Source organism: Suncus etruscus, chromosome 3 (genome assembly GCF_024139225.1).
Source record: "Suncus etruscus isolate mSunEtr1 chromosome 3, mSunEtr1.pri.cur, whole genome shotgun sequence".
Classification (NCBI taxonomy): Eukaryota; Metazoa; Chordata; class Mammalia; order Eulipotyphla; family Soricidae; genus Suncus; species Suncus etruscus.
In genome coordinates this window covers 144,010,374-144,037,212 of record NC_064850.1, presented here as the reverse complement: position 1 = coordinate 144,037,212, position 26,839 = coordinate 144,010,374, and the positions used below count along the sequence as shown (strand labels likewise).

The 26,839-nt window shown below is 41.2% G+C and overlaps 3 protein-coding genes across 3 annotated transcripts in view; 1 reads left to right on the top strand and 2 right to left on the bottom strand.

Moving 5' to 3' along the window:
* ROCK1 (Rho associated coiled-coil containing protein kinase 1) overlaps positions 1-26,839 on the bottom strand; it is a 647,994-nt gene that overhangs the window by 540,323 nt on the left and 80,832 nt on the right. The window lies entirely within an intron of this gene.
* Positions 1-26,839, top strand: part of GREB1L (GREB1 like retinoic acid receptor coactivator) — a 147,546-nt gene that overhangs the window by 94,463 nt on the left and 26,244 nt on the right. Inside the window, exons 15-20 of the mRNA XM_049770188.1 lie at positions 6,239-6,419; positions 7,746-7,938; positions 15,732-15,865; positions 20,292-20,631; positions 24,638-24,753; positions 26,156-26,400. Of these exons, the coding sequence (XP_049626145.1) occupies positions 6,239-6,419; positions 7,746-7,938; positions 15,732-15,865; positions 20,292-20,631; positions 24,638-24,753; positions 26,156-26,400 (1,209 nt within the window). The remainder of the gene's footprint in view (positions 1-6,238; positions 6,420-7,745; positions 7,939-15,731; positions 15,866-20,291; positions 20,632-24,637; positions 24,754-26,155; positions 26,401-26,839) is intronic.
* Positions 11,158-11,797, bottom strand: LOC126003807 (60S ribosomal protein L29-like). The gene is given in 2 exon segments (XM_049770162.1): positions 11,158-11,491; positions 11,493-11,797. Coding segments are annotated over 2 exon segments (510 nt in total). The 3' UTR covers positions 11,158-11,286.

Genomic DNA, 26,839 nt, shown 5'->3' with positions numbered 1-26,839 from the left:
GTAGAGCCAGGAATAACCCCTGATCGCTGCCGGGTATAACCCCAAAACAAAACAAAACAGACACTAAAGGTACAGAAAGCTAGTTGAAGGGCTGGGCACATGCTTTGCAAGTCCAGATATAGCCCAGAAATGAGTATGTTTGTTCCCTGAAGTGCTGCCAGGAATGATCACAGAAAATTGGCTAGAAGTATATTTTTCCATTTGTTTCTTTGTTACAATTGGTTTGCTTTTAATTTTTTAATTAATCTTGCAAAACTATTTTATTATGGTTTTCATTTTTTTCTGATAACACTAAGTATGTTTTCATATATCCTTTAGGCCTTCTTCAAGGAAATACCTATACAATATATATATGTATATATGTATATATATATGTATAGTATATATATATATATATACACTATATATATATATATATTTTTTTTTTTTTTTGGTTTTGGGCCACACCCGGTAACGCTCCTGGGCTATGCGCTCAGAATTCGCTCCTGGCTTGGGAGACCCTATGGGATGTGGGGAGGCTGCCAGGGGAACCACAGTTCATCCTAAGCTAGCGTGCACAAGGCAGATGCCTTACTGCTAGCACCACCGTTTCGGCCCCGCCTATACAATATTTTGTCCATTTTATCTTGAATTTATAGGGGATATTTATGCATCCTGGGTATTAATTCTCTTTTAATAATAGTTCATGGTTAGTACAGATCCGGGAAGCTTGACATTTAAAATGTTCTGGTGACTAAAAGTTAATTTATTTCTCCTTTGACCTTTTGTTATGATAAGTTATTGCTATACAGTTATTCTCCTGCATTGCCTTCTAATTTTTAGCATTTTGTCCTTTACATTTAACTTTAATTCATCTGAAAATGTTATATATATTAATAAGTTCAATATAATGTTTCTTAAGCACCATTATTGAAGAGCTCATCCTTTCAGTTGATCCACGATGCAAGTTCTTTCATAAATCTTATTTCCTTATGTATGGGGCTTGTTTCTAGAGCTGAGATCTGTGCTCAAACCACTCTGTTTACCATGCAGCTCTATAATTCTAATCTTTGATAAAGTGTATAGCTCACCAGTTCCTTAGAATTGTTCTTTACTATTCTTAGTATTTTGTTCTGCCATATAAACATTTAAATAAATATTCTATTAGGGCCATAGCAATAGCACAGAGGATAGGATATTTGCTTTGTGCAAGGCTAACCCAGGTTTGATCCTCCACATCCCATATGGTCCCCCAAAGAATACTATTAGTGGGCCAGAGCAATGATACTGTGGGTAAGGTGCTTGCACACAACCAACTTGGGTTAGATCATCAGGACTGCTTAGGGTTTCTATAGCCCATTAGGATTGATCCCTAAACACAGAGCCAATTGTAAGCCCTGAGCACAGCTGGATATAGCCCCAAAAGAAACATAAAATACAACTATATACTATTAGAATTACATTGTATTTAGATAAACTTGAGAGTTTATTTTATTTATTTATTTGGTTTTTGGGTCACACCCAGCAGCGCACAGGGGTTACTCCTGGCTCCACACTCAGAAATTGCTCCTGCCAGGCTCGGGGGACCATATGGGATGCCGGGATTCGAACCAATGACCTTCTGCATGAAAGGCAAACACCTTACCTCCATGCTATCTCTCCGGCCCGGAGAGTTTAATTTTTACTTATTTTATGTTCTAGTTTTATTTAGGCCTTCCTCAAACTCATTATTTAATCATTTTCTCCCAAAATATACTCTTTTATAAGATTTGTTCTTAATTGATATATATTATGGAAATATTTCTAAATACATTTCTCAATTGTTTATATCTGGTTTAGAAATTAAGACATGCAGTTATTTTTGTGTGTTTGTTTGTTTGTTTGTTTTGTTTTGTTTTTGGGCCACACCCGGCGGTGCTCAGGGGTTACTCCTGGCTGTCTGCTCAGAAATAGCTCCTGGCAGGCACGGGGGACCATATGGGACACCGGGATTTGAACCAACCACCTTTGGTCCTGGATCGGCTGCTTGCAAGGCAAACGCCGCTGTGCTATTTCTCCGGGCCCAAAATGTTGTCACTTTATTTCTTTATAGAGGGGTGATAGAGTTGGACCATGCCAACTCTATCCTCACAACTCCTCAAATGAATTCAACTCCAGTTCAGTTTGAACTTAAGTTCAAACTCCTGGCTCTGTGCTCAGGTGATCATGTTGTGTCAGAGGGTTGTTCTTATATAAAGCAAGTGTTTTAACCCCTGTATTTGCTCTCTCTGGCCCATAGTTTTACCCTCTTTTGTGTGTGTGTGTGTGTGAGTGTGTGGTTTTTGGGTCACACCCGGCAGTGCTCAGGGGTTATTCCTGGCTCCAGGCTCAGAAATTGCTCCTGGCAGGCATGGGAGACCATATGGGACGCAGGGGTTCCAACCGATGACCTCCTACATGAAAGGAAAACGCCTTACCTCCATGCTGTCTCTCTGCCCCTATTTTCTATAAATGTTTTAATTCACCAGCAACTAACTTCTTAATTCATGTGGTTTATTTATATATTATTTTGTTTTTTTACTAGTCATATTATTAGTAAATAATTATGACTTTGTTTCTTTACAGTTATAAGTTAAAAAATATCAGAATTAGAAGCTGGTGGTTAGTTCATGGAAGGGAATACAACAATGGGAGAGGGAAAAAGGGTTTGCCATAGAGACAGACTTGAGGACAGCAGAGAAACTGAGAAAATTGGTGGAGAAAAGTGACAACTGTGAAATGATTGGTATTGTTGGAAAATTGTGCACCTGAAACTCACTCATAATTTTGTAACTTGTTATTCATGGTTATTGAAAAAAGAAAAACATCAAAATGCGCAGTAATTAAATGTAAGCAAGGTAAAATACTATGCATAGAAAAGGACAGGAAAGCACAGAAAAGCTTACAATATCTTATTCTGAGGGAAAGAATTATGGATAATATATATAATTTCTAGTTTTTTCCAAGATTATCTAGCACTTTCATAATCAGGAAGAAAACAAACATTAAAATTAACAAACAAAAAATAAACAATTGGGCCCGGAGAGATAGCACAGCGGTGTTTGCCTTGCAAGCAGCCGATCCAGGACCAAAGGTGGTTGGTTCAAATCCCGGTGTCCCATATGGTCCCTTGTGCCTGCCAGGAGCTATTTCTGAGCAGACAGCCAGGAGTAACCCCTGAGCATCACCTGGTTGGCCCAAAAACCAAAAAAAAAAAAAAAAACCAATTAAAAGAAACAAAAATAAAAATTAAGAAAGCAAGCCTACGGGGCCAAGAGATAGCACAGCTGTAGGGTGTTTTTACCTTGCACACAGCTGATCCAGGACAAATGGTGGTTCAAATCCCCGCATCCCATATGGTGTCCGTGCCTGCCAGGAGTGACTTCTGAGCACAGAGACAGGGGTAACTCAACCGCCCCCAAAAATAAAGCCTAAATATTGAAAGGTAAGTATGATCTATTAAAAATGCCCAGTCAGGAATAAAACACTCTGGGCCTGAGAGATAGAACAGCAGGTAGGGTGCTTGTCTTACATGTGGCCAACTTGGATTTGATCCCCAGCAACCCATATGGTCCCTTGAGGTGGCAGGAGTGATTCCTGAGTGTAAAGTCAGGCATAAGCCCTGACCACTTCCATGTGTGCCCACCCTCCCAGAAAAGAAAGAAAACACTCAAGTACTTCTGATGTTCCTGCTCCTGTTGCAGATTTGCCAAAACAAAGATAGCTGGCTGCCCAGTACAGACTAATATACCATGAATCTGTGAGAGAAAGACCACAAAGATTCATGGAACTTTGAAGGAAAGTCTAAAATAAGCCTGTTAAAGGTCTCTAGTTTGTTTTTACATGTAATCAACAATTCATTATATGTAAGCTATATATTTTCTCTATAATTTATGGTCTTTTCATATTGGGATACCCTTCCTTAATTTATGCCTAAGGATAGGAAATATAAGCAACGAAAATAGAAACCGGAATATTTTGATAATATAGGCAGGTTTTTTTCACTGGTTATAAAGAAATAGATTCCTGTATGATTAGATAGATCTCCTTGTGCCTCTTTTTTTTGGGGGGGTGCCACACTTGGCAGTGTTCAGGTGTTACTCCTGGCTCTGTGCTCAAGAATCACTCCTGGCAAGGCTCGGGAACTATATGGGATGTAGGAGATCAAACCCAGGTTGGCTGTGCTGTTACTCCATTCCATCTTTTTGTTTGTTTGTTTATTTGTTTTGTTTTTGGGACATACCCGGTGGTACTCGGGTTAATCCTAGCTGTCTGCTCAGAAATAGCTCCTGGCAGGCACGGGAGACCATATGGGACACCGGGATTCGAACCAACCACCTTTGGTCCTGGATCGGCTGCTTGCAAGGCAAACACCGCTGTGCTATCTCTCCGGGCCCACTGCATTCTATCTTTGTGCCTCTTTCTTACTCTTCTTCTCCATACTACTTTGTCTCCCTTAGTACTTTGTCTCCCATAGTGTTGCATACTTCCCATAGTACTTATGTCCAAATTACCCAAAGCCAAATTATCCATTATAAACTGTGATATAGACCTTCGTTCTACTCTCCTCTTCTTTGCATCTCCAGCGTAGGCACAATACCTAACATGGTATTAATGTACGATGATAGAAGCTCAATAAATTGATATAAAATGCAGAATGTATTGTAAGAGCAATCCACTACCCAAAAAATTAGAATGCCTTTTAAATTAACTATTGGGCTGATTGCCTTTGGAAATACAATAGCTTTAATGTCATTGATTGGAAATTAAAATCATTTCTGAGATAGTGGGTATGGCTAATAGTGCATATTTATGTCTTCCAGCCCTTGTATTCTAGGCTTATCCTCTCAGACCATATCTAACTTCTAAATTGTAACATATTTATGTATTTGTTTTGTTTTGGTCCACACCTGGCTGTGCTCAGGGCTTACTCCTAGTTCTGTACTCAGGAATTGCTCCTAGTGGGCTCAGGAGATACTCTGAGATGCCAGGGATTAAACCTGGGCTGACCATGTGCAAGGCACACATCTTACCTGCCAACTATTGCTCTGTCGCCTAAAATGTGACATATTTAATCCTAAAATCAGTCTTGTAATTTTTCTCCTGTGGAGGACTAAAGGCTTGAGACCTTTAGTGCTCCTCAAAATGCTCATGTCTGAGGAGGAGAAAGAGGGTAAATGCCCCCCTTTGTTTCTTGTTTTATTTTGTTATCTATCTTTATTGAGAGATAATTTGCATGTAATATTGTATAGGTTTAAGTTGTGCCATGTAATGATTGGCTTCACATATATATTGTGGAATATCTACTGTAGTCCCATTAATTAACATCCTTCATATCACATAAGTACCACTACTCTCTTCTCTTTATTCTGGAAGTGGGACATTGTGCCAATTCTCAGGGCTGTTCTCATCAGGGTGCTCAGAGGGCTACTCACAGAGGTGCAGGACCAGGGATGGAGCCTGGGGTTCCAGCATGCAAAGTCTGTGCTGAGCCCTTTGGGCCATCTCCAGGGCCATCCTCTTTAAAGAGGAATTTTGTGCTTTTAATTAATTATCCCAGTAATAACATCATATGGTTAGGACTTTAAAATATTGCATACTTTCAGTTTCTAATACTTTGAGAACACAGTAATCTTGGATAATTCCATTCATTGTATTAACTTGGTACATAATTTAACATTCCTTGAACGTTTCCTTTCAGAAGAGACTGTACAAATCTACAATTGCGTGTTACTTTTCTTTTTTTTTACATATGGGTTGTTATAAATTTGAATGTATGTGATTTATTAATCTTAATCTGACCAAGAAGTGAAATCTAGTTTTTTTTCCCTGAGTAGTTTGTAATAGCTGTGGTCTGACACATTCAGCTATTTCTACTTCATGTATCAGACTGTTCCTTGTTGTCAATAATGTGAAGTGTGGAAGGGCAATTGAATGCCAAGTCTAAAGTAAGAAGATCAAGAGCTGGAAAGCTCTGAGTTTAATCCCAGACACCCCTTGGTCTCCCTGAGCACTACTAGGTATGACCCTGGTGGTTGGTGAGCCAGGTGCTTAATTAAAATTAAAATAAATCAACGTAAACTGTCTTCTCAAAATTGTGGTGGGAAAAATAAAAAAGAAAACTCATTTTTCTATCAATCTCTGCCCCCATTAGTGTCCTGCATATCAGTTGATAGTGAAGATATGTATCCCTTTCATCTATGTGTTGTAGAAAGAAAAATTCTTGCTTTCTGCTTGGCAGGTGTCCTTGTCGACTTGGGTCTGGAGGAAAATGGAACAGCTTATCAAAGAGCAGAAAAATACGTTGTTCGTCTAGACAGTGAAATCCAAACCAAGTTTGAAGTTTTTATGCGAAAAGTGAAACAGAATCCATACACACTGTTTGTGCTGGTTCATGACAACTCCCACGTGGAACTAACAAGGTGATTGCTTCAGAATGAGCAAAGACAATATTTCTTCTACAGCAGTAGCTGCTAAGTAATAAATTATGTAAAATGTCGCTTGAAAGCCAGGGGACTTAACATTAAGCATCTTCTTTTTAATAGACATTTTTATTTTAATTAAGATCAGGAAAGTCATTTAGTGATTAATGAGTTTAGTAACTGATAAAATGAGCTAATAGGGTCTATATTACTGTTATTTTGCCTTGCTTCTTATTGGTGATTCTTACCCTTTTCTTTCTATTAGTTTTTGTTTTATTTTGTTTTGGGGCTGACACCCAGCTGTGCTTAGGGGTTGCTCCTGGAATCTGTGCTCCAGAATCACTCTTGGCAAGCTCAGGAGACCATATGGGATGCTGGAGATTGAACCTAGGCAAGTTCAAGCACTTGAACTTGCAAGGCACTCTATCTTTATGCTCTCACTCTGGCCCTCCTAACTTTTTCTTATAATGCAAGACTGATTTAACTATACAGACAATAAATTGATTGATTCCTTTTAGCAATGTTGTCTTCAGAGCATTGTGTCACTCTACTACCTCAAAAAGTCTTGACAAGGGGCTGGAGTGACAATAAAGTGGGCCAGCCATTTGCCTTAACTTGGCTAACCCAGGTTCAAACCCCAGCATACCACAGGGTCCCTGGGACCTTCCAGGAGTGGTCAGTTGGTTGTGACAAAATCAAAACAAAAAGATTCAGAGATATGAAATTACTGATCATTGATCATTGGGAGGTTTAAGAAACAACCCCTACCCTAGCTTAGCAGTCTCAGAGGAGGGAAAGTGACATTGGCAGAGGGAAGCCCTGAGACCTCTCTCAGGGTACAGAACATTACATAATATGAGCATGGTGGTTTAATGGGAAAGCTCTAGCTTTCAACTGAGCTTTCAAACTAAAGTAATTCATCTCAATTACTGATATAGATAAACATAGCACTTAAACTACACTAAATTTAGACTTTGAGGTTTGTTTTTGGCCCACACCCAAAAAGTACTCATGGCTTACTTCTGGCAGTGCTCAGGGTGCTGGGGATTAAACCCAGGCAAGGCAAATGCACTATACAATGTGCTATGCTCTGGCCTTGGGAAAGAATTTAAATGAAAAACAAATTATTATCTGAAAGGGGTAAGATGCAGAGGCTCATTAGAAGAGCTAAAGGGGTAATTTTTGCTCTTCTAAATAAATTGTTTATTGTTTCAACTTAAAAAGCACTTTAAAAATAAGACTAAAACATTATATTTATGTGTGGTGTTTTCTTTGCATCTAATCAATTAAATTCTAAGGTATTAATATCACTTTCAATGTTTCCAGTGTCATTTCTGGATCTTTGTCACATGGTGAACCTAGTCATGGATTGGCTGATAGAGTGATCAATTGCAGAGAAGTTCTGGAAGCTTTTAATCTCCTGGTGCTCCAGGTCAGCTCCTTCCCATACACTCTGCAGACCCAACAGTCCCGAATCAGTTCCAGTAATGAGGTTCACTGGATACAGCTGGACAGTATGGTGAGTATGTGTTCGAGACTCTTCACAGAGTCCTGCTCTCAGTTCTCCCAGAGGCAGAGTCTTACATATTAGTTGTGACTATAAAACAGCAACACAAGCATTCAAAAATCGAACATAATGCCTTATCCCATGGGAATTCCATAGATTTATCATTATTGTAAGATTAAAACTAATGAACAGGGGACAAGTAAGAGTACAGTGAGTAAGACACTTGCTTTGTACACAGACAACCTGGCTTTGATCCCAGAATCCCTTGTTTCCCTGAGACCACCAGAAGTGATTCAGAGTGTGAAGCCTGGAGAAAACCTTGAGTATACAGAATGTGCCCCCCCACAAAACAAACAAATAAAAAACACCTCACGAATAGTGTCCTGTGTAAATTTGATTTTGTTTTTTGAAGGGGTTTTTTGTTTGTTTATTTTTTGTTTTATTTGTTTTGTTTTGGTTTAGTTTAATTTTCAGTGCTCAGGAGCTACACCCAGCTTTTTGTTCCAGGATCAGTCTTCAAAGTGCTCAGGGGACTGTATGTTGTGCTGGGGCATGAACCACTGCTTCCTGAATGCAAAGTGTACATTTTAGTCTGTTGAACTATATCTTATCAGCCCCCTGAATGGTTCTTTTTCAGGTTATCATCCAGATACAAAATTATCCATCCATGTTTGTTTGTTTTGTATATTTGACGGTGGTTTATGAACTCACTGAGTTCAGGGGATACTTCCAATGAAGTATTTTTGAATACTTCTTGAAGTATTTTTTGAAGGTTTTCCAGGTACTGCATAGGAGGATTGACTTTGTTGTGCTTGGGGACCTTGTAGTGCCAGGGATTGAACTCAAGTCTCTGATATGCAAAACATGTACACAAGTCCTTGGGACTCTCTTCCTGGCTCCTTATGAGGTGTTGCCTCTAGACTGGCTGAAAAAATGAATTCAGGGAAAGTTTTTATCTGTAGAAAGCAGAGAAAACTGATTCTCAATGAGGCTAATGGTATTACAGCACTTCAAATGCAAAATTGGGGTTTGGACTAGAGCTAATCGATTTGGAACATTTTTTTCAAAAATAATGGTCACTGAAACAGATGGTGTAGATAAAATCTTGGAGAAAAACAATACAGAGGACTTGAAGAGGACAGTAAAGCTAAGAACTGACGTATAAAGAACTGGGACTTGGCCTCAGGAATCATTGGTGACCTTCCAGGGAATGGTGACTGTCAGTCCAAAGAGCAGTGTTTGCTGGAAGAAAAACAGACGCAACAGCTGAGAAAAGGAGAACTCCAAGGTGGGGTTGCAGAGAGGACAGAACTTTGGAAGGGAATTTTTTTTTTAAGAGAAGAGATCATTTTCCCAAAGACATGGGATTCAGTAAATGGTATGTTATTTTAATAGGGTTTATATTTCGAGCATTTTCAGGTCCCCTGGAGAGGCAGGTGCAGAGACTCTTAAATGCTCACTGACCCCACACAGGAATGGCCTCTTCCACAACACAAATGTTCATAGGGACAAAACAGATGGTACAGAAAAGCTTTTTGTATTTACTTTCCCTATTTTGTTTGTTTGTTTGCTTGTTTGTTTTGGTGGGTAGAAGGAAGGGCTCTAGAGGATCTGGCCAGAAGGTTCTTCCAATCTGCTCACCAGAGTGGCTCAAACAGTTCCTACATATTACATTCATTTCAGAAGGATGCCACAGATCAACCAATAATAATTACTTAAAAAAAAAAAAAACACCTGGGGCCCGGAGAGATAGCACAGCGGCGTTTGCCTTGCAAGCAGCCGATCCAGGACCAAAGGTGGTTGGTTCAAATCCCGGTGTCCCATATGGTTCCCCATGCCTGCCAGGAGCTATTTCTGAGCAGACAGCAAGGAATAACCCCTGAGCACTGCCGGGTGTGGCCCAAAAACCAAAAACAAACAAACAAAAAACACCTGCATGAAGCTCATGTTGCTAGCTTTAGGTATAGATTCCAGTTTCTTAAACAGTGGGTTGTTGAATGTAAGGGTTGAGAAATATTTAGCAACAGTTAAAAGTTTCTGAATGTAGGATCAGCGAGGTGGTGCTAGAGGTAAGGTGTCTGCCTTGCAAGCGCTAGCCAAGGAAGGACCCTGGCATCCCCCCAAACCAGAGGCAATTTCTGAGCGCTTAGCCAGGAGTAACCCCTGAGCATCAAACGGGTGTGGCCCAAAAAACAAAAAAAAAAACTTTCTGAATGCCCAACAATCAAAAATCAATTGAAAGTAAATGGTAGAATGAACCCATCAGCTCACTCTTTTTGTGTTTCTTTGGTGGAAAGGATCATGAGCAGAAAACATGTGAAAAATTCCTGAACTAGTCCAGAAACATCAGCATTATCTAGTATCTGACTCATTCATACACAGATTATTTGGTGCTTCAGGTGAATATTTTATGTTACTTTTATGAAGAACAGTTAGTGAAAAATCTGATCAAGTACTATAAGCACTTAAGTATCTAAATCTTTCTTTAAAAATATTTTTATTGGGGCCGGGAAGGTGGCGCTAGAGATAAGGTGTCTGCCTTGTAAGCGCTACCAAGGAACGGACAGCGGTTCGATCCCCCGGCGTCCCATATGGTCCCCCCAAGCCAGGGGCGATTTCTGAGCACATAGCCAGGAGTAACCCCTGAGCATCAAACGGGTGTGGCCCAAAAACCAAAAAAAGAAAAAAAAATATTTTTATTGGGGCCAGAGAGATATCACGGAAGCAGCATGTTTGCTTTGCATGCAGAAGGACAGTGGTTCAAATCCAAGCATCCCATATGGTCTCCCGTGCCTGCCGGGGGTGATTTTCTGAGCATAGAGTCAGGAGTAACCCCAGAGCACTGCCCGTGTGACCCCCCCCAAAAATAAATAAATATTGTATTGAATTACTGTGAGATACAGAATTAAAAAGTTATTGATGGTTGAGTTTCAGTCATACAATGTTCTGACACCCATCCCTTCACCAGTGTTAATTACTTGCCACCAATTAGTATGATTTTTAATATTTGGAATGTATGTTTCTTTTTTTTCCTTTTTTTTTTTTTTTTTTTTTTTTTGGTTTTTGGGTCACACCCAGCAGCACTCAGGGGTTATTCCTGGCTCTACGCTCAGAAATTGATCCTGGCAGGCTCAGGGGACCATATGGGATGCTGGGATTCGAACCACCAACCATCTGCATGCAAGGCAAATGCCTTACCTCCATGCTATCTCTCCGGCCCCGGAATGTATGTTTCTTTCTTTTTTTTTGTTTATCCTGCACTCAGGTTTATTTGTACAAACAGCACAGAAACACCCGTGCAACCAACAGCTCAGAGGTTGCACCAGTCCTTCAATGTGCGCACTGGCTGATGGAAGCCTCCTATGGAGCCTTGGGTGGGGCCTGGGCACCTTTGGGAGCAGATGCTGGAGCTGCAGCTGCCGGGGTCTTGGGCTGGGCCTTGGTTTTTGCCTTAAGCTGAGCCTTCTTGGCTTTTGCCTTGAACTGAGCTTTGGATTTCACCTTGGTTGGATCCTTGGCTTCAACCTTGGTCTTGGGCAGGCAGAGCCTAAGACCTTTGGCAATGCGGGTGAGCGATGTATGCAAGCCGACTGAGCTTGCGGCTGTCCTTCTTGGTGACGACGGGCCTGGCCTGCTTGGGCTTCACAAGGGCCTTGATGGCCTCAGCACGGGCACTCAATGCCTTCGCATTGTTGGCCTGCATCTTCTTCAGGCCCTTCTTGTTGTGCTTCTTGGCAAAGTGCATGTTCCTTAGGAATTTGGGGTCCGCCCCTTTAAGAGACTCGTATCTCTGTGATTGGGGTTTCTTAATCCCATTTCTGTGCCATTTTCGAGACTGGTTGTGCGTGGTGTGGTTCTTGGACTTGGCCATGGCTGGAACCAGAAGAGCCGGAATGTATGTTTCTTAAGTATTCAACTATTAAACTGTAGTTGCAGTTTAATACAAACAACACACTGGAGAAACTTCATTTATTTTTTCAGTAGTTCTAGTTCTAGTTCTTTTTTCTTTTTCTTTTTTTTTTTTTTTTTTTGGTTTTTGGTTTTTGGGTCACACTCGGCAGCGCTCAGGGGTTACTCCTGGCTCTACATTCAGAAATCGCTCCTGGCAGGCTCAGAGGACCATATGGGATGCCGGGATTCGAACCACCATCCATCTGCATACAAGGCAAACACTTTACCTCCATGCCATCTCTCCAGCCCAGTAGCTCTAGTTCTTAAAAACCCACACTGACTCCAGTTGATCACAAGCCATGTATCTAACGAACTACTCTATAATTTTTCTAAGAAATAATAAAAAGAGATCATGAGATTTCCCCATAGTTAAAGCACCTACCTTGCAAGATTAAGGCCTCAAGTTCAGTCTCTGGTGCCACGCACGTGCAGTATGCATCACCCTAGCTGCTTACTGTCTGTGGTCCTCAGCACTACTATAATTTCTGGCTATAATACAGTCAGGTCTGTACAAGCACAGCAACAAAAGTGAATGCTAGTTTAAAGAGATGTGGAAACCCCAATGCCAGAAATTGGACTCTCCTAGCCAACATGTGTATGAGCACCTCAGCTAAAGTTTGCGACCCTCAGAAGGACCACTGCCGAGTAAACAGTCCAGTGTGTGAGCATCGCACCTATGTATGTGATCTTCAGTCACTGCAACAATGACATCAACAGGGAAGATAGTTGGGAGGTAGGGACAGAATACAGAGGGAGAAAGAGAAATTAAAATGATACAAAACAAACAGGGATGAGAAAATAGATGCAGTTGACTGTGCAAATTATTTCACTCCAGAGAAGGAATAGACCTAGAGCAGGGTTTTATTTCCCCCCCAAAGAAACAGGAGCAAAGATGAGAAGTAATGTGACCAAATACTTCATAAAGAAAGGATTTCTACTCTGGCTGTACTCTACTCTAGCAGCCCAAATCAGTTGTGGAACACAGATCAGTGACTTTTCAACCTGAGATCACTTATTTGACAGTTATCCAGAACCCAGCCAAGAATTCAAAAGGACACATGTAAATAAGGGAAAAGTCTTTTAAGCCTCTGAATGAGATGTAGTTCAATCTTTGTTCTAAACGTCAGTATTATAAAACTCCTCAGTTTAGTTACTTTGACTAAGACCATGCTCAAAAAAAATTAGCTCTTTGGGTGCTTCCAAAAAATTAAGGCTGTCATGGCAGAAGAAATAGTGGGTAGGGAGTTTTCCCTTACATATAGCTGACTTGAGTTCAATTCCTGGCATCCTTGATGGTCCCTCAAGCCCCACCAGGAATGATCCCTGAGCAGTGCCAAAGAGTGTTCCAAAAACAAAACAAAAAAATTAACTGCCAAATTTACAGAATGTCTTATTTTTTATCTATGGACTTATAAGTCATACAGTTACTTTCTGTTTAGATGGCTACAAAAAAACTTAGAGCCAAACTTATAACCTACTTTTAACAAAATGTACAGAAACACATAGTAGAGTATTGATTTCACCCCGCCCCAAACTTTTTCTTACTCTTGCATACTCTTCTTCTGATTACCTAAGTTATTGTCCTCATTGTTCATTTTCTGCCTTAAGAAAGGTTGTCAGAGGTGAAGAAAGTACAGAGAGTATAGGTAGAGTGCTTGCTTTTGCATGAGGCCAACCCAGGTTCAATTCCCAGTATTCCCTCCCTGTGGTCTCCTGAACCTCTAGGGATAATTCCTGAATGCAGAGCCATGAGTCAACATTGTATTACGTACATATTAATTCATTTGAAGGGAAAAGAAAAAAGAAAAGAAAGTTTGTCAACATTGTATTGCGTACATAATACTTTATTTGAAGGAAAAAAATTCTATGGTGGAGAGATACTGGTACTCAAGTGGACTGGAGCACACATGCTTTGATTGTAGACTCTCCAACACCACATGATCCTCTGAGCATTGTTGAGAGCAACATTGTAGTCCCCTAGTACCTCGCAGGAATAGACCCTGAGCACTGCTGCATGTGGAAGAAAGTGGATTTTTGTCAGTTAAATACATTTTAATTGTATTTGAAGCATAAGTTTTGCTGATTTTATAGGCATATATCATGAAAGGATTTCTCTCATCCCGCTCATACATACAGGCCAGCACTTCAACGTGAGGGCTCGAGAATGCAGTGCCACTCAAACGCTGTGGCCAGGTAATAGCTGGTCTGTCACAGTGGAATTGGGGGCCTCTAGGGATGCACTTGATGATTTTCTGGGGACCATGTGGTACTGGGGATTAAACTGGAGTTAACTGACAGACAGCACCTTAACCTCTGCATTAGCTTTCCAGTTCCTGTATACATCACTTAGTGATGCTTAGGGCTTACTCCTGGCTTTGTACCCAGGGATCACTCCGGGTTGTGCTCAGAGTGGTACTGTGGATGAAACCATGGTCAGCCACATGCTGAGTTTGACTTAAGATTTCAATTTTTTTTTGTTTTGTTTTATGGGTCACACCCGGCAGTGCTCAGGGGTTTCTCCTGGCTCTACACTCAGAAATCACTCCTGGCAGACTCGGGGACCATATGAGATGCCGGGATTCGAACCAATGACCTTCTGCATGAAAGGCAAACACTTTATCTCCATGCTATCTCTCCAACCCAAGATTTTATATTTTTAATTGATGTATTTTGTCTTTCTTAGATTTATTTCACTTAGAATAATACTTTCAATGTTTATTTGTGATGTTGCAAATGGCAGGATTTTCCTCCTTATCACAGTTAAATAGAATCCCATCATGTATTCTATTATTTATATACCACATCACCTTTTCAATTCATCCATCAGTGGACCCTTTCATATCTTAGCTGTTATGAAGAAAGCAGCAAGGAATATGGAACTCTCCATACCTTTTTGACATTCTGATTTCTTCTCCTTTAGATACTCAAAGTGGAATTGCTGAATCCTATAGTTGGTCTGTTTTCACTTTCCATAATAGCAGCACCAATGTAAAGTCCACTAACAATACATAAGTGTTCCCTTTTCGCCAACACTCGTTACTGTTTGTTCTTTTGTCAATGGTTTGTTGTTGGCTTTTTTTTTTTTTTCAAAATTTTACACCTGCTGCTTGTTTCCTGTCTGCTCACCAATGATTGGACACCACTGTTAATATTTGAACATAAAGATGCCGGTCCCGGAGAGATAGCATAGCGGCGTTTGCCTTGCAAGCAGCCGATCCAGGACCAAAGGTGGTTGGTTCGAATCCCGGTGTCCCATATGGTCCCCCGTGCCTGCCAGGAGCTATTTCTGAGCAGATAGCCAGGAGTAACCCCTGAGCAACGCTGGGTGTGGCCCAAAAACCAAAAAAAAAAAAAAAAAAAGATGCCAAGTGAGAGTTAATTGTGAGTTTTTAGTCCTCTGGTGATCACTGATGTTGAGAACTTTTTTTTTGGGGGGGGGTGGTACAGAGCCACAATCTGTCCAGCTGTGCTGGGGATCAGCAGGGTCTCTGGCAGATGTTAAACACCTGTGCATGTAACTGCCCAATTTGGCAAAATGCCTATATTTCCTCTGCCCATATTCAGTTAATCACTTTTGTTTATTTTGCTATTGGGTTTATGAATTCTTTCATATATGTATTTTGAATTTTTACCTCTTTAAATATTTGGCTTGCAAATATTTTCTTCCATTCCGAATGTTACATTATTGATATTTTCAAGTGCAGAAGCTTTTTACTCTAGTCCACTTACTTAGTCACAATTTTTTTTAGCTTCCAGAAAATAATTTAATAAAGGAATTCCCACCACCACCCTAGAAAACAAGACTTGATGTATCCTGTCCTCACTGGATTTTGTTTTGTTTTGTTTTGAATCAGGAGGACATCAGCTGCGAGGAGAAGTTGTACTTCGGCTTGAATGAGTATAGCAAGTCACTGCAATGGGGAATCACAAGCCCACTTCTGAGATGTGATGAGACATTTGAAAAAATGGGAACCACACTCCTGGAGAGGTAAATGAGGATCTGCAGTTTGTTGTTCTGCTGTACTTAGCTCTCTAAAATAGCCCGAGTCTTCTGTGTCAGTATCACCAAGAACGGTGCCGGCAATGACATTCGGAGACAGTTAAATAGACTTTCCTAAGATGACCTTTTACTGCTGGGTTTGTTTTATCCTCTCCCTATGCCCCATGACTCACAAAGGAAACTAACCACCAGGAGTAGACTTTGAACTGCTTTTAATGTTCTGAATCATCTCCCATGTGTACTTCTTTGCTACCACCAAGATTTCATGAGCAGAGGGGAATTTGCCCAATTATACACCAAGTATTTGAGGTCTGCTCCCCTCCCCCCATACCCCATACATTCCACCTTTTGGTATTTTCCCTCTTTTCTCCTTTTCCACAGGCAAGTACTGTAGATGATAAAATTTAAATCTGCTATAAGAGATTTGTAGTATAGACAGGAAAAATTAAGGACAGTCAGATCATTTAAGTAAATTCAGTTTCTAGGGGTCCTCCTCTAGTCTCTGACTTTAGGGGATAGGAATCATGGTTTAGTTTTCTCTGCTTTCTTGTGTCTGAAAGATAAAACAACAGGGCGGGTACTGACTTGCACACAGCTGACTCTGGTTTGATCCTCAACATACCATATGGCTCCCTGCAAACCTGCCAGGAGTAAGTAATCCCTGAACACTTACTGCTTTGTGAGACCCAAAATCAAGACAAAATGAGAAACAATCTTCTCTGCCTTCTTTTTATTCACAGCTCCAGTAAAAAATCTAGGAGAATAAAGGGGTTTTCATAGCTTCTTGTTTGATCTTGAATGTCTCAAAGAATAGGTGATGTAAAGCTAATAAGAGTGCCTTCCCTATCCTCCAGCCACAGAATTCTGCCTAACGATCTAGTGATAGAGTATTTGGGCTCTATCAGAGGAGACACACCTATTTTTTTTAGTAACTTGTTCTTCAGACTGGCTCCAGTTATTCATAAGCCATCTTTTTAACCACCTAAGCCATCTTTTTAACCACCTGTGACTTTTCTGAATAAAAAGAAAGAGAAAGAACACCATTATACATCTTTGCATGTGTGAGGCTCAGAGATCAATCTCTGGCACTAAAAATGAAGAAGATATAAGCATATATAAATGAACTAGGTGAATACACCCTATCTAGCCAGTTAGAATGCTGTGTCAGAAAACTCAGACCTAAAGTAGGGTCTAAGATTTCTGCAGCTGTCGGATTTGAAAAGACTTAACTGATACTGAAACATTAATCCTTTCATAGCACAGGTGATCCTAGATTTTCATATCCAGCCTAAGTCTCTCCTCTCCATGTTTCCTACCCACCTGTTCCACCCACCAGTTTGGAATGTCTCTTTCCTTCCAGTAACATCTTGCACTTCTGTAACCCATATTTTAACAGCTGATCACATCAGCCCCTATTACAACTCAGAACGCTTACAAAATTACAATTTAAGATAGACACATAAGATTGGATAAAATAATTTAAAATTCATAGTTCAGAATTAGAGTGATGGTAGGGTGTTTGCCTTGCACACAGCTGATCTGGGTTTGATCTCCAGCATGCCTGAGCACCACCAGGTGTGAAAAGAATTAAAAATAAAAATTCATTAGGGTCAGAGCAATAGCACAGAATTAAGGTATTTGCCTTGCATATGGCTGACCTGGGTTCAATTCCTAGCATCCCATATGGCCCCTGGAGTCTGCCTAGAGTAATTTCTGAGCACAAAGCCAGGAAAAACCCCTGCGTATGGCCCAAACAACAAACAACAACAACAATTCATCATCATTCTTTTTTTTTTTTTTTTTTTGGTTTTTGGTTTTTGGGCCACACCCGGCGGTGCTCGGGGTTACTCCTGGCTATCTGCCCAGAAATAGCCCTTGCCAGGCACCGGGAACCATATGGGACGCCGGGATTCGAACCAACCACCTTAGATCCTGGGTCGGCTGCTTGCAAAGCAAATGCCACTGTGCTATCTCTCTGCCCCAATTCATCATCATTCTAAGAGTGAAATTTATGTCAGTGTTTCAAAAAGTTACCCATTATTCTAACTTGGACTTTTATACATAGCTCAACAACAACAACAACAAAAAAAGGCATTTTAAACAGGACTCATTTTTGCTATTTCAATCTGTCACCCCAGGCCGAGAATAGGTATGATTTATTGAACATTTGAAAATAGGTATAATTTATTAAACCCTCAAAGGGAATTAATTGAACTGAAGGATTTCTTCACTTTTCCCCCACTCTACTAAATCTTTGCAACCTAAAAATATCACTGTCAGGGGCCGGAGAGATACCACAGCTGTAGGATGTTTGCCTTGCATGCAGCCAGCCCAGGACAGACGGTGGTTTGAATCCCGGCATCCCATATATTCCCCCAAGCCTGCCAGGAGCGATTTCTGAGCATAGATCCAGGAGTAACCTCTGAGCGCTGCCAGGTGTGCCTCTCCCCCGCCTGGAAAAAAGAAATCACTGTCAGAGAGAGTGGCCTGAATGAAATCTAGACCCAGCTCTGTCTGACCAGTTGGATAATCTGGGCACGAACCTGAATTTCTCTGAGCACCCTCACCTTATTTTCCTTTGAAAAGAAGTAGACTGGTTAGAATCCAGGGCACCATAATTCTTTTAAGCTCTAAAATACTTCACACTGTTCATTTGGTATTTGACCCTGGATGTTTCTGGGCAAAGCCAGAAGACCACTTGTTTCACGTTTAGTAGATACGATAAAACTTGTCAAATGCATTCCCCATTAGCCTACCTACCTGGTAGGCAGCTGGTTGCTTGTCCAGACTAGCCGGCAACTAGCTGGCAAGCAAGAGAGTTCATACTCACTTCTGTTACCAAGCCAGCCATGTTCGACCCAGGGCCACGCTGTGTCAGAGCCAGCTCTTTTGACCAGCATTAATTAAATTTGCAACAGGTCCTCTTGACCCATTTACTTCGTTGTCAGAAGGCCTGGCATTCTAAGGAATGTCACATAACTATGAAGCTTATTTTATGTTTGCTCTGTAATTGTAAAAACAAACTGCTGGTTTGAGTAAAGTGATCCTCTGATCTAGCTGTCCAAGGTTGTGGATCTGATGAAGGTTCCAGAAACGTTAAAATGAGGCGAGATCTAGCTATTTGCTGAGCGGGGCTCCGCTGATGTCATGTTCTGCCACCAGGGGGTGCTATTTATCCAGTCAGCTCAAAGCTTTCTCCAGCGACAGAGGCAAATTTTCCTTACTGCTCTGCTTTCTATATGAAGCCGATTTTATTTTATTTTTTAAAAAATATCTTTATTTGGGCCGGAGAGATAGCATGGATGTAAAGCGTTTGCCTTGCATGCAGACGAAATGGTGGTTCGAATCCCGGCATCCCATATGGTCCCCCGAGCCTGCCAGAAGCAATTTCTGAGCGTAAGAGCCGGGAGTAATTCCTGAGCACCGCCGGGTGTGGCCCAAAAACAAACAAAAACAAAAAAAAAATGTATTTAAGCACCATGATTACAAACATGTTTGTGGTTTGTCTTCAGTTATAAAAAAAAAAAAAAACACCCCTTTCACCAGTGCAACATTCCTACCACCAATGCCCCCAACTCCCTCCTCCCAGACCTCTTGCCTGTATTTGAGACAGGCATTCTATCTCTCTCACTCACTACCATTGTCATGATATTGTCAGTGTATTGATTCCTCTAACTGGACTCACCACTCCTTGAAGCTGATTTTAGATTAGTAATATTACCCCTTTTTATAATTTGGGGGGGTGATCATACTGGTTTTATTTCTGGCTCTGTGTCCAGGAGTCAGGAATCACTCATGGGTGCTTGAGGATGTTATCCCTAACCAGAGTCCACTGCATGCAAGGCAAGCGTCCTGCCTACAGTACTTTCTCTCTCTCTCTCTCTCTCTCTCTCTCTCTCTCTCTCTCTCTCTCTCTCTCTCTCTCTCTGATCCCAGTAATACCATCTTTTCATCCTTTTCATAATCATAACATTTTGGTCTCCATTACCTTTATTGTAATCTTAAGAATGAGAGATGTGTCCTGATAAAGCTCCTATTCTAATCTAATGCCTCAGCAAGATATGAGAATCAGAGATGATCCATTACAACTCTGGATAGCTACCATGGCTACACCAGCACTTCTTAAAGCTTTGTACACACGAAAATTACCTGGTGATCTTGTTATGGTGTGATACTGATGAAGTGTGACTGGACTTCTGGGCTCACTACTGCTATCCCAGGGCCCAGCAGGAAGATGTGACTGCCCCTTGACCATCTTTAACTCTGATGTCACCTTTTCTTCCAACGATGTGGGCTTTAAGGCAGTACTAGTGCTCAGGCCTCTCAGATGATCTTAAACTCTTCCCTCCACTCAGACTTCACTGTTGCAGAAGATCCCGCTGACTGAACGCCTGTCCCCTGTTTTCTATTGAAGGTACCCCAGGCTGCACAGCATGGTTGTCCGCTGCTATCTTCTCATCCAGCAGTACTCGGAGGCGCTGATGGCTCTCACCACCATGGCATCGCTCAGAGACCACAGCACCCCGGAAACACTCAGCATTATGGATGACCTTATTAGCTGCCCCGGAAGAAACAAAAGCGGGAGGGGACACATGCTCATTATCAGGGTACCCTCTGTGCAGCTGGCGATGCTAGCTAAGGAACGGCTGCAGGAGGTCCGTGACAAGCTGGGGCTACAGTACCGCTTTGAGATCATCCTTGGGAACCCTGCCTCTCAACTCAGCGTTGGAGCTCACTTTGTGGCGCGATTAAAGGTTAGCAATGACCAGACATTTCTTCTGAGAAACAGCGTTTGCTTCTGTTTTCTAGGAGTTCTATCTAGGTGTCCCCAACCCACGTTTTAGAGTTTTGCACTTAAATCCATATGATCTTCCTGATAATGTTAAAGCTAAACTAAGAGAATGTTCGCTTTCCTGATCTAGCCAGTCAATGAAGATTGTGTCAAGCCCCCCTTTTAGCATGTGCTTGCAGTTGGTCTTCCATGCTCTCCAACTGCAGGTGCAAAAATGAGATGACCCAATTTGACCCCATGTTTATTGACCTTGTTCGAGATGCGTCTAGCCCACCAACATCTGTTTTCTCAGAAAAATAAGTAAAAGGTAAGTTCTCTCTGTCCTGTGGGGGTATGCCTTTAAATTCATCAGTTTACTAATCCTTTTCTGTCATCTGCCTGTCAGCTCACGTACAGTCCTTATCCATCTTTTCTTGTTTCTTTGTATTTGCTTAACTCTCTGCCCAAGACAGGCTGGCCTGAAATTATGCAGACATATCCCACAGAGGTGTTTTGTGCATGCGCAAATCCACAGCCGGCCCCATACCCAGGGATAGCTGCTGTTTGCTGTTTGGCTTGGAAGGAGGCAGGATTCCTAAATCAACCCACTTAATGCCCTACTAATGCCCTGCTCTTAAGACTTTTGGAATCCAGCTTGGCCAAAGGATTAGGAAACATTTAATAAAATACCTGCATAAAGGCTGGAGTGATAGCACTGGAGGGAGGGCATTTGCCTTGCATGTGCCTGATCCAGGACTCCATCCCTGACAGCCTGAATGTCCCCCGGGCCTGCCAGGAGAGATTCCTAAGCAAAGAACCAAGAATGACCTCTGAACACCACTGGGTGTGACCAAAATAAATAAATGAAATAAAAACCTGCATAGACAGTATATCAAAGTTAAACCAATGTAGTATCTACATTAAATATTAAATTGGTCAAGGAAAAATCTAGTTTGACACAGTTTTCCAGAGAAAGTACACAGGGATGGAACTGTTTGCATTTTCACCCTAAACTACAGTTTCCCATCTGCAAAATTAGAGAAATGGTCTCCAAGATCTCTATTTAGGGATTTTTGGTCTTCTTGAAGCCTCTTTCTAATTTAAACTTTTTTTTTACTGAGGCCATAGAGATAGAGATAGCCATAGAGATAGAGATAGTACAGGGGTTAAGGTGTTTGCATACTGCCAGTCCCAGTTTGAATTCCTGGCACCACATATTTACTTAAGGGGTCCAGGAAAACACAGCAGATGCTTACCTTGCATGCAGCTTATCTGGGTTCAATTTTAGGCATCTCATATAGTCCACTGAGCACCCCCAGAAGTGGTTCCTGAGCAAAGACAGGAGTAACCCCATGCCGGGGGTATGGCCCCAAAACAAATAACAACGACCAAAAAAAAAAAGAAAAGAAAAGAAAAGAAACCTGATAATCATTCAAGTACACACCAGGTATCACTTAGAGAGACAGAGATCTTTATTATGCTTGAGAAAAAGCACACAGGAAGGAAGCACTTACCTTGCATGACCTATAGTGATTGTAACCCAGGTTCAAATAATAATGAAGAATCCAGAAATACTTATCATGATGCCACTCTGAATTCCAACCCCCTTTGTGTAGGGAGACATGCTAAAAGTAGTGTTCTCAATTTATCCTGACTGTGACCCCTTCCAACCCTGTTTCCTTTCTGTGGCCTCCTACTCAAGGCCCATTGCCCATTCCCCACCCCCCATTTATGCAGTTGGTCCCCTTGGAATATCCTGGAGTCCATGGGGGTAGGGAGCTATTATCTGGGTCTCTGTCTTCACTGATGAGTGTAAGGAATTACAGAGTCAGTTTGTTCAGAACCTTCAGACCACCCGTTACTGAGTCAGTGTAAGTTCTCTGGTCATAGTTTGGAAACCATAGTGTAAGCTTCTCCACCTAACTGCCAGCACATCAGGATCACTTGCAGCGTTTAGAGAGCGATTGGTGTGTGCAGCCACTGCCCTGAGTAATCTACAAGTAATTCTCAAAGAGTTTGTGCCATTGATATGAGTTCTTGACTCATACCAGTCATACAAAAGAAATTTCCTTATTCTCAAAACTACTATCACATCAGTCTATCCTTTATAAACTCTCTGTCTGGAAGTGAATTTGTGAACTCCTTTTAGGATATGTCACTTGCCAGATGGGCCTAGCCTCACCAAAGTACCACTTACCAACCTCCTTTATCTCTGTGGAGACACAATGGGCAGTCCTTCACCTCTAGTCTTGGTTAAATTTCAGTATCCCTTTCTGAAGTTAACCACTATATTTTTATTTGCCTGATAATTCTGTTACATATGTGGTTAATTTATAAGTCATGAAAACACAATGGAAGGATTTAAGATTTAAACCTAAATAAATCCCTCCAGAAGACTTATATTTCATCAAAACTCATAGGTCTTGAGCGCAGTATTCTTCTTGAACTTAGTGCTCAGCCAGCCTATTGTCATCATTATTTCTGCAGAAGCAGCATTACAGTGGCAGAATCAATGTGTAGAACTGTATTTCATCATTTATCAGTAACAGCAAAGTGATGTGAAAATATTTTATGGAAGTGTAGGTTATATTTGGCCAAGATGATATTTGTTGGTAATATTTTGAAAATATGCTTGTGTAGATTTGTTTCCCCACCATTAAAACCTTACTTTATTAACCTTTTTGTTTGTTTGTTTTGTTTTTGGGTCACACCCAGCAGCACTCAGGGGTTACTTGGCTCTATGCTCTGAAATCGTTCCTGGCAGGCTCAGGGGACCATATGGGATGCCGGGATTCAAACCACCGACCTTCTGCATGCAAGGCAAACACCTTATCTCCATGCTATCTCTCCAGCCCACTTCATTAATCTTGTTGGAGCCATTACCTATGATTCCTGAAGAGATAAAATATACTATGTGAGGGAGCCAGAGCAATAGTACAGTGAGTAGGGTATTTGCCTTGCATGTGACCAACCTGTGTTCAATCTCTTGCATCCCATATGACCCCCGTGCACCATGCAGCATCGGGTATAATCCCTGAATGCAGAGCTAGGAGTAAGCCCTGAGTACCACTGGGCATAGCCCAAAAAGAAAAAAAAAAGAAGTGGTTTTATGTATATGTATATATAGTAGAAAAAATCTTTTTACTTTTCAACATCTTTCAAGTTGGTAGGGTTTTCTTTTTTCTTTGAATGTTCATGAATTTAAGATTGATATTTAATTGAAGACACACATGTGTATCTGTATGTGTTGATATGTCTGAGAAAATATATAATAGATTTTGTATGTAACTTTGAACTAATTCTGTACTCTTCTAATGAGAAAATCTTTAGTTTTTTGTTTTAACTTCTTGAGATTTTGGAAACTAGCCCAATAATCATCTTTTTTTCCCCCCTTTTTTGGCTTTTGGGCCATACCTGGAGGTGATCAGGGGTTATTCCTGGCTCTGCGCTCAGAAATCACTACTGACAGGCTCCAAAGACCATATGGGATGCTAGGGATCAAACCCAGGTTGTCTGTGTGCAAGGCAAATGCCCTACCTGCTGTGCTTTTTCTACGGCCCTAATCATCAATATCTTTACGATTTATTTAGGAAGAGGCCAAATAACCATAATGACTTTATGATTCTTGATGAAAATTCTATTTCATAAAGTTTTGCATAGTCTCATTATCATGTAAAGTTAAGATTTTTTTAATGTATCCAATGAATTTGTTTATTATATTAAATTTTTTTCAGAGCTTTGAGCCAGGTAGTTATACCAGGATTTCTGCAAGGTTTGCATCACTGGAATGTTTCTTGGCTTATGTGGCTAATACCTGGTTGAATAGATTGAATACCAACATCTATTTTATCCTTCTTGAGCAATTTAAATAAATGTGTACACATACATACTGATTGGAAGTCACTTACAAGCACACAGGAAAAAAAAATTAGGACCTAAAGACCTTCTTAACGAGATTTAACTTTTACCATATGGATTACTTTCTGTAGACCTGGAGAGGAAATGAACCAGAAGAGTGGATCCCTCGGACATACCAAGATTTAGAAGGGTTGCCTTGTATAGTGATATTAACTGGCAAAGATCCTCATGGAGAAACATTTCCCAGGTACAGTGTGAATATTAGCTCTCATTTTTTATGGGTCAGTCTGCTGACCTGATGATTAAGACTAACCCAATGTGGGACCATTTTATTCATTTCTTCTTGGATGTTTTATTTTATTTTATTTTGGTTTTGGGTCATACCTGGCAGCGCTCAGGGGTTACTCCTGGCTATGCACTCAGAAATTGCTCCTGGCAGACTCGGGGGATCATATGGCATGCCAGGATTCCTTCTGCAAGCAAGGCAAATGCCCTTCCTCCATGCTATCTCTCAAGCCCTTTGATGTTTTATTGTGATAAATGTTTTATTGGGATTACAAGAAACTTAGCCTCCTTGATTATTTCTTCCAACTTTCCAGAGATCAGCTCAAAATTTGAAGAATGAATGGTAATTGCAGTTAGATGTGTGTATGTGTCTAAACAAGCAGGGAGTTTGGAAGAAAAAAGTATACCCCAGAGAGAATTACCAGTATCACTACTGCTATTATTATCATCATCAACTCTGTCAGTCTGCTGTTTTCAACCCCCTCAAGTATCTCAGGCCTGTAGATTGAAAGATGACAATAGCAATGATAGCATAAATTGAATGTTGGCAGTCACTTGTTTTCCTAAATGCCTTAAATGGGTCTTGTCCTTCACTTTTCACAATAGCCTATGAGCAATACACCATTACTCTGTTTTATACTTCAAGAAAATGAAGTGAGGGGCTGGAGAGATGGCATGGAGGTAAGGCATTTGCCTTGCATGCAGAAGGATGCTGGTTCGAACCCTGGCATTTCATATAGTCCCCTGAGCCTGCCTGGAGCGATTTCTGAGTGTAGAGCCAGGAGTAACCTCTGAGCTCTGCTGGGTGTGATGACCCAAAAAAAAATTTAAATTAAAATTAAATGAAGTGAGGGACCAGAGAGATAGCACAGTGGTAAGGTGATTGCCTTGCATGCAGCTGATCCAGGACAGCTGGTGGATTGAATCCTGGCATTTCATATGGTCCCTCGCACCTGTCAGGAGCGATTTCTGAGCATAGATCCAGGAGTAATCCCTGAGCGCTGCTGGGTGTGATGACCACCACACACACACACACACACACACACACACACACACACACACACACACAATCATATGGTCCCTCGCACCTGTCAGGAGCAATTTCTGAGCATAGATCCAGGAGTAATCCCTGAGCGCTGCTGGGTGTGATGACTACCACACACACACACACACACACACACACACACACAAAGAAAAGAAAATGACATGACTATCCTGAGGTCAGAGCAGCTAGGTGGTTTCAATCAAGTATAATCTGACACTGAAAGCATGGCTGTAGCTACTAGTATGTTCAACCACCCTGGGACATAGAAACACTTCATGCACCTGATGGTATCCTCCCAAATGTAATTGCTTGTACACAGATCTCTGAAGTACTGTGATCTCCGGTTGATCGACTCCAGCTATTTAACCCGTACAGCCTTAGAGCAGGAGGTGGGTCTGGCTTGCTGCTATGTCTCAAAAGAGGTCATCCGGGGGCCCACAGTCGCCCTGGACCTTAGTGGAAAGGAGCAGGAGAGAGCCACCATAAACGAGAATGACTCTGATGAGCTGCTGATTGATCTGGAGAGGCCCCAGAGCAACAGCAGTGCTGTCACTGGAACCTCAGGTCTGTACTTCCTTTTCTTTTTCAAGGGGAAAAAGGTAGGAATAGGTTAGAGGTGAGCAGGAAGACAGAGCCAGTGCTGTAGATCGTCCAGCTTTCAAAGGAGTCTCTTACTCAGTACAATTCTCAGTTCCCTGAGAGATGTACTTGTAAGCAGGACTTTGGAACAGCCATCAAGTCTGTGGGTAAACATTTAAAAAGGAGCTCCTTGATTCTTCTGACTTTCCAGATCTGCGAGTCTAGGCTAAGAATACTCTACCAACCTAGCCTGCATCATTTTCTTTAGTTTCTCTGCCCTTAATTATCTCATAGACATCTGACTTTTGCACAAGGCTCTCTTATTTGTTCAGCTCTTCATGCTGTAAATTGGTGCTAATTGGCTAAGAAACTGACAGAAAAAGTGTGTTTGAATGAGTAAACAAATAAATCAGCTATAGACAGG